At 41.8% G+C, this 8,712-nt stretch overlaps 1 protein-coding gene across 1 annotated transcript; it reads left to right on the top strand.

Moving 5' to 3' along the window:
• Window positions 1-4,694: 4,694 nt before the first annotated feature.
• On the top strand, window positions 4,695-5,975 carry LOC146673158 (P2Y purinoceptor 14-like). The gene is made up of 3 exons (XM_085400929.1): window positions 4,695-4,799; window positions 4,886-5,145; window positions 5,342-5,975. The coding sequence occupies exons 1-3, from the start codon at window positions 4,695-4,697 to the stop codon at window positions 5,973-5,975; spliced, it is 999 nt and encodes a 332-aa protein (XP_085257055.1).
• The last annotated feature ends 2,737 nt before the right edge of the window (window positions 5,976-8,712 follow it).

The raw sequence follows: 8,712 nt of genomic DNA, 5'->3' as shown, positions 1-8,712 counted from the left end.
TTTTTTTATATAAATAAAGATTAAAAGCTATTTTTACAGCTGACTGGTATTCTTTAAAAGCATTGTCCTGACAGCGGGAATTATCAGTGTTAGAGATAAACTTCTATTTTTATTTGTTTGAATGTGCCCTGATTGGAACATTTAAATGTCACCTTAGGCCTCTGTTGTGTTAGACTGGGGATGAAGATTCACAGTGAGCAGAACTACTCTTGGTGATGTGCTGCCACCTGCTGTCTGCTTTCTGTCAGTGCTCAGGCTGTCCATCCCTGAGACTGTGGAGCTACAGCAGGGAACTAAAGCCAAGTGATTAAAGCCCAGAAAATTTACTAAACCAGTTTTATTCAACTTAACACCTGAAAGAAACCTTAAAGTGACAGCTAAAGAAAACCAAATATTTCTGCACTTTTTTTCTGATGCTGACAAATGTTAAGTGCTGTTTAAATGATTCAGTGTTAGAATTTTAAATCTAAAACAGCCAAACATTGCTGCCTATTTCAGCTGTCAGAGGTTGCGAAGCGGGGTACACCCTGTGACAGGTCCTCAGTTTGTCACAGAGCAAACACAGAACTATTAATGTTTATTTACAAGATCAATTTAAAATCAACTTGAATTGGAATATTTCTAACATTTTGAGTTATTTTCCAGTGTTAGAAAATCAGCACTGCTCAGTGTTAGCCATTGTTAATCTTCAAAACTGACTAGATTACTTTTAAACATATAACACTGTCAAAAGTGTTAATTTAACACTCAACAGTGTTGTATTTAACACTCAGAGGTGTGGACCCATATAGAGACTCTCTAGTGTTAATTTAACACTGGAGATTTTGCTGTGTGGCACTGTAACCTGATTGGCTACAGTAAGAACATAAACTCATGCTATCTGTTTGGGCGTATGTTTGTGTTGACTTGAGCCTCATATTGATCTCCAATCTCAGTAAAAACCTGTGTTGTTTATGAAGGCCTGGGTTGTAAGGCAGTGGTCTCACTGGTCTCAACTGAATATGAAAGGCAGAAGAGGCCAGCTTTGCCAGCAACACCCTGTAGGAGGTGCTCTAGTAGAAGAACTCCAGGAAAATGAAAAAACAACTGAAGGATGATGATGCAGCTGGTGTTGGTGGTTTTGATAAACAGAGTAACAAGTGCACTTAAAATTAAAGTTAATGTCAAAGTGCAATTAAAAACAGCAATATTTTAAAACAAAAACAAGCCAAAAGGACTGAAGTCCAGCACAGACAGGTCAGAAATCATCTGTCTTGTTGGTGCTTTTGGCAGATTTCAGCCTGTAAATATTGCCAAATATCAATGATGTGACTAAATACGAGATCATCTAAGTAAAGAAATGCACACACATGAAGTATGTAATAAACACACATCTTCAAGACACGTTACTGTCTCTGTTTATAGCAGTGAAGACAAACAGGAAATAAGTCAAAGCGCTGGTTAGCAGTTTGGTTACTGTGTTTTTCCTCATCAACGGCGATACTGTTAAACTGAGAGGACGTATAGGCACAAGCAGCTTTTCCTGCTCACCGAAAACTGGAAAAACACAGGTGAGTCCTGCCGGTTCCTCATCCTCAAATCATCTGTATTTCTACTGATTTCATACTTAACTTAAAAGATGACTTTTAGTAGCTCCTGCCACAGGAAAGAGAAGCACTTCACACAGCTACCTCAGGACCACAGCCTCCTTCTGCCAGTGTTCAAGATTCAGTATATATAAGATAAGATAAGATAAGATAAGATAAGATAAGATAAGACTTTATTGATCCCAGAATCGTCTCGTATTCATAGAAAATATTACGTGTTTCGTCTTGAGGTGAAAAGAAATGCAGTTTGTCCCGGACTTCAGCTACAATGAAAAAGACACACAGCTGGAGTTATTCTGTGTATTTGCTGCACAGCTGCCTCTTCTTCTCTCATCCTCTCACCCTTCCTCTCCTGTTTCTACTTCAATCATGAAACTGATCAATGATCAGCTGATCGGCTCTCTTGTTTGTTTATCGCCCACTTTGCGTCAGAAAGAAGAAACCAGCAGATGTAGCGCTAAACAGCAGCACGTTTAAGCTTGATCAGCTGTTGTTAGAATTTATTTAATATTAATTTCTAGTATCAGCTGATGTTTGCTGGAGCCACAATTGTTAGATTTATATGGTTGATTGTCATTTATGCTTAGAAATATTTACTCATATATGCTTAGAGTTTTATAATCAATTGCATATTGATAGAGGTTTGATCCTTAACAGTCTGTAAAGACTCTGTGTGCCTTCCAGAGTGTTCATACAGTGGGGCAAAAAAGTATTTAGTCAGCCACCGATTGTGCAAGTTCCCCCACTTAAAATGATGACAGAGGTCAGTAATTTGCACCAGAGGTACACTTCAACTGTGAGAGACAGAATGTGAAAAAAAAATCCATGAATTCACATGGTAGGATTTGTAAAGAATTTATTCGTAAATCAGGGTGGAAAATAAGTATTTGGTCACCTCAAACATGGAAAATCTCTGGCTCTCACAGACCTGTAACGTCTTCTGTAAGACGCTTTTCTGTCCCCCACTCGTTACCTGTATGAATGGCACCTGTTTGAACTCATCATCTGTATAAAAGACACCTGTCCACAGCCTCAAACAGTCAGACTCCAAACTCCGCCATGGCCAAGACCAAAGAGCTTTCGAAGGACACCAGGAAAAGTATTGTAGACCTGCACCAGACTGGGAAGAGTGAATCTACAATAGGCAAGCAGCTTGGTGTGAAAAAATCAACTGTGGGAGCAATCATCAGAAAATGGAAGACATACAAGACCACTGATAATCTCCCACGATCTGGGGCTCCACGCAAGATCTCATCCCGTGGGGTCAAAATGATCATGAGAACGGTGAGCAAAGATCCCAGAACCACACGGGGGGAGCTGGTGAATGACCTGCAGAGAGCTGGGACCAAAGTAACAAAGGTCACCATCAGTAACACACTACAACGGCAGGGAATCAAATCCCGCAGTGCCAGACGTGTTCCGCTGCTGAAGCCAGTGCATGTCCAGGCCCGTCTGAAGTTTGCCAGAGAGCACATGGATGATACAGCAGAGGATTGGGAGAATGTCATGTGGTCAGATGAAACCAAAGTAGAACTTTTTGGTATAAACTCAACTCGTCGTGTTTGGAGGAAGAAGAATACTGAGTTGCATCCCAAGAACACCATACCTACTGTGAAGCATGGGGGTGGAAACATCATGCTATGGGGCTGTTTTTCTGCCAAGGGGACAGGACGACTGATCCGTGTTAAGGACAGAATGAATGGGGCCATGTATCGTGAGATTTTGAGCCAAAACCTCCTTCCATCAGTGAGAACTTTGAAGATGAAACGAGGCTGGGTCTTCCAACATGACAATGATCCAAAACACACCGCCCGGGCAACAAAGGAGTGGCTCCGTAAGAAGCATTTGAAAGTCCTGGAGTGGCCTAGCCAGTCTCCAGACCTCAACCCCATAGAAAATCTGTGGCGGGAGTTGAAAGTCCGTGTTGCTCGGCGACAGCCCCAAAACATCACTGCTCTCGAGAAGATCTGCATGGAGGAATGGGCCAAAATACCAGCTACTGTGTGTGCAAACCTGGTAAAGACCTATAGTAAACGTTTGACCTCTGTTATTGCCAACAAAGGTTATGTTACAAAGTATTGAGTTGTATTTTTGTTATTGACCAAATACTTATTTTCCACCCTGATTTACGAATAAATTCTTTACAAATCCTACCATGTGGATTCATGGATTTTTTTTTTTCACATTCTGTCTCTCACAGTTGAAGTGTACCTCTGGTGCAAATTACTGACCTCTGTCATCATTTTAGGTGGGGGGACTTGCACAATCGGTGGCTGACTAAATACTGGACGCTAACTGCTGACAGTTCAATGTCTTTGGTACAGCGCTGTTCCTTCACAGTGATGTGCCCAGGTTACACCATCGCTCACTGATGTACATTGGCAGTCCCCCACCTCTCCTCTTACCACTCTCCATTGCATTCCTCTAACCAGTTGAAAGCCATCCAGAGTTATGACAGAGTCCGGTGTGTGGTCCGTGAGCCATGTCTCAGGGATCAGTAGGAGGCTGCTCTGCTGGTACTCCCACTACAGTCTGGTTAGTGCAATTAGCTCTTCCATCTTGTTGGGTAAAGATCTTACATTACCCATGAGAATGGATTGAATGCTTGGTTTGTACCGTCTCCTTCTTTCCCGTTACTTCACTCCAGCCCTGCATCCCCTCCTCCGACGCCGTAATTTCTTCGCAATCTTGGGTTGCTCCTCCGGGAGCACCTGTTGCCCAGTAGCTGCTCCCTACTGTAAACAATGGGGTGGCTTAGAGGTTCTCCAGAAGTGGTGGTGAAAAGTCCCAAAAAGAGTAGAAGGCATGCTACTACTCTCATGAAAATTTGTGGGTCAATGTCCAGTTGCACTTCAAATAAAACACGACCAAGAGTGTCGGGGAGAAAAGTGTAAAACACAAGAAAAAAAATCAATCAAGTTATGGTAATGTGATAGTACAAGTGACTGCTTTAATCTACATGTGCCGTCATTTTTGTATCAAGTGAAAGCTTTCTGAGGATTAAATACAATAATCATCCTCAAACACATAAATTAACTTTGATCAGATGAAAGAAGGTTGGTCTTGAAGAACCTCTGTGATTTGTATTTATTTTTCAGCCACAGAAGCATGATTGACTCAACAAATATGACTTCACCTCTCAACCACACGCATGATCTTTTTATCCCATCAGTCAACCCTTTCTTTATGCTGGTCTACAGTCTGCTGTTTCTGGTACGGTTAAAATTTTCAGATTGCGCCCTGTTAGAACCTGAATGTTTGAAAGTCCTGTCCTCTTCATCCTCTCGGTGTCTCTTCAGGTGGGTTTACTCCTCAATGGCTTCATCCTAAAGTTTTACTTTCACCAAGTTCGGCAGCAGGCCTCAAACAGCTTGATGGTCTACCTGAAGCACCTGACAGCTGCTGACTTCCTGCTCTGCCTCTCTCTGCCATTGCGGATAATCCACTATGCCAGCAGCTCTGGCATTGTTTACATACTCCACTGCAGCATTGGAGCTACTTCCCTGTACCTCAACATGTACGCCAGCATCCTGTTCATGGGGTACATCGCTGTTAACAGGTAAGGAACCTTTACTGAGTATCATTTGCAGTTCACGAGAATGTTAAAACCAGATTATTGGGTTATTTACAAACTCTTCAGTCCTAGCAACAACACGAATATTTATTTTCACCGTATAGTGACTTCTGCATATTTGGCACCACTGTGACTTTTTTTGGTGAAGTTTGTTTTACCACATTTTCTCTTCTCTCTGCAGATATCTGAAGATCGTCCATCCTTCAGGAACTCACATCCTGCAGACAGTACAAACTGCCCACGTCGTCTCCACGGTCACCTGGGTTTTTCTTCTGGCTCAAACAATCGCCTACAACATCATGTTCTTCATCACTCACAATCCTCTGGCCTCTGACCGCTGCTACTGTGGGCCCCTCTTCAGTACGTCATTCAGCGTCCTTCATAAAACATTTCAAATCAGCTGCACCATCATCTTCCTCTTGGTCTTCATATCCCTGGTCTTCTTCTACTACAGCACCTCCCGCAAGGTGTTGCAGGCACAGCAGAGGCAGCTGGCCTCCTCTAGCTCTGAGAAGCTGGTGAAATCTTGCAGAAACATGTTGGTGCTGGTCAGCATCTTCTGTGTTTGTTTTGTGCCCTATCACCTGGTTCGTGTTCCCTATAGTTTTTTCTGGAATAACTCTGTGGGTGGGGTGTTATACTACCTGAAGGAGGCTGCCACCATGGTGTCAGTTTTTAATGTCTGTCTGGACCCTCTTGTTTACTTTTTCATCTGTAAGACTTTTCGGGCTCAGGTGAGAAAGATGTCCAGGAGAGTCAACGATCCAACAAAGAGAAGGGGAGAGAGCATCAAGAGCAACAAGGCAAACCAGTGAGCTGTAAAGTAAAGAGTTTCTGCTGAGTTCAGAGGTCAATATGAGGCTCAACTCAGCAATTCATTTGGAGGCGATGACATCATGTTATTTAAAAAAAATATATTTTCAATAAATTTGAAACAATTTAAAGGAAACCTTTTCCATCCTACCATCAACAGCTATTTTGTTTGTAATATTTTAGAGGTGAAAAGAAAACAAATGAATCAATCTTGAATGAGGCTGTAACATGTGTTGTGGAGAATTTAACAATAACCTGCAACACACCCAGTGAGCTTGATTTGAAGTGGGTTTAATAAACACATTGCAATGTGGAGAAAGCCCTTACATCTTATAAACAGAGACACAGACAGAGAACATTCCACAACTCATATGTTGGCCTCTCACGGGGGGGCTATACCTCCTCCCTCACAGAGAGAATTATGACCTTGTTTTCTGCTTGGCCGCCACCTAAGGATTTACATCCCTGATAAGCAGGAGTCCCACTATCTGTTTAACCTCTCCCATTACAATGGCCTCACTGTGTTTACATTCCACATGCATGCAAACTAGCTACAGGAGTGCTCTTACTATAGTAAAGTGAGAAAGTGATATTACTATAACTAATGTGATATGATTCAATATGTGATTAATACATGAGAAAAGAAATCTTCCACCACACATGACAAAACGTGAACCACTCCGGACACTCTCTGGATGCGCCGTGAGAACTGAACCTCTCTCCTGCATGCGTGGCTTAGTTTTTAACCTTTCATCTTTCATTTGCTTTTCCAAAATGTAGTCAAAATTGATAAATGATCACCTTGTTGTTCTTTACTGTTTGTATGAGAGTAAAATGAGCGTTGTTCTTTGTGACCTGGATTATGTCGTTAATCTGTGTCACACAGACTGACATTAACTCTGTGGTCATAGCGTCCTGTTTCTGATGCGACTACAGGTTCTCAAGTTTTACTGCAGGGCGGTTACCTTTAACACACACACACACACACACACACACACACACACACACACACACACACACACACACACACACACACACACACACACACACACACACACAGTAAATCTTAAACTATGAGGAGTTTAATGGAAATGTGACAGTATTTAAGTTGCGAGATTCAAGTTTCATGAATCATCCTGACATGTTGACCAGTTCTTATATTCATCTTGTTGCTTCAGCATGTTTTGAAGCATCACCTTGTAAACTCTCTGGTTTACATGGTTTCACAGCAGCAGTCTACATGAAGAGAAGAAAGATATATGAGCTATATCAAAATATGAGCTATTCATCAGCACTTGTAGCTATTGCAACAATAATATAATGTTTGCAGCTGTATATGACTAATTATCGGTCACATTTTCTTTAGATATTGTAAAAAATAATCTAAAGGTTTTTAAATTGTGTGTAAAGATTTTTTTATTTATGTGTACATTAACGTGACATGTGAAACTGAGACACTGATATAAATATAAATGTCTTAAATTCAGTTCCAACATTGCAACAAACCAAACTTTTTAAAAATTCAGGTCTCAGATTTATTCTGCATAGACCTCAGGCTCCACAGACATGGATACACTGGAGGCACAGATAACCCTGAACAATATGACCACTGGGCTTCTGTATGTTTTATATTTTTTGTATGTTTGTATGTTGCCCATGACTAACACATCAGCTACTTCCTCCTACTGTTTCCACTGAGCTAACAGCGGAGGCTACAGTCAGATTTCTCAAGACAAAACTAATAATAGAGTGTGTATAGTTGTGGGAAAGTGTGTGTCTGTCCTGTACGTTTGTGTGTGTGTTAACGTTCAGTGTGAGCACAGGAAGCAGTTTGAAAGTCTAAGACCTCGAGTGTCATCAAGGAGGCAAAATTCACAGCCTTCATGTGGTTTGATGCTCTTTTCTGATTGGCTGTTGTTTAAGTGAAGAACTTTCTGAGCTGCTCAGTTGGGTTTGTACTGTACTCTTTAAGAGTGTGTTATGAATAGCACAAGGCCTGCATGTCACATAAACTAAATGCTTCCTGGATTTTGTTTTTCACATTAAAAGTTTATTGCCACCACTTCACTTGCAACACTTATGTGAAAGCAAGATGGTGATCTTTCACCATGATGGTACATCTTTCACCATCTTACAATGCTTGATTGCAACCATTCCCCAACTCTCTGTGAATGGTACTCATGGCCATTGATCAGTGGGTTTTGGTCAGTGGTTGTTGATCAATGGTCATGAGAATTTGCATAATTATGATTAAGGAACTGACCTCCCAGCCCATTGTTCCTACAGGCTGGTTTCAGTCATTATGCAAATGTTCTGTTTATAAGATTCGGGAAACCTGCAGTCAGCTGAGACTGAAGAAGTCACTTGGATGTGTGACGAAACATTTCTCCCACAAACCGCTACGTCCAGATGAACAGAATCAACTTTTTGGAGACATAAGAGATAACCTTTTGTTTTCTGGTATCCCAGAGTTTGCTGGAGAGCATGCGGAAACCCCTCCTGTCCCTCCTCCCGCTCCATCACACCACCACACTTGCAGAGGATTACAAGTTTGTCACTGAGGTACAGGGGAGGCATTCCTCCTCTGTCCCCTTCTGGCCACATGTGCCTTAATTTTAGTCCCCAGTCTACACATCCACTGTAGCAAAGTATGTGTCAGCGTGAATTACATTACCCAGCAGCCTTGGTAAGGTCATAGGACTCATGGGACTCCTGAGTTAGCGAGCCTGACTTAGTTCC

Source organism: Rhamphochromis longiceps, linkage group LG3 (assembly GCF_057381845.1).
Source record: "Rhamphochromis longiceps isolate RC_006_pf linkage group LG3, R_longiceps_female_GT1.1, whole genome shotgun sequence".
Classification (NCBI taxonomy): domain Eukaryota; kingdom Metazoa; phylum Chordata; class Actinopteri; order Cichliformes; family Cichlidae; genus Rhamphochromis; species Rhamphochromis longiceps.
Note: the sequence above shows the minus strand (reverse complement) of the source record. Positions and strands in the feature narration are given on the sequence as shown.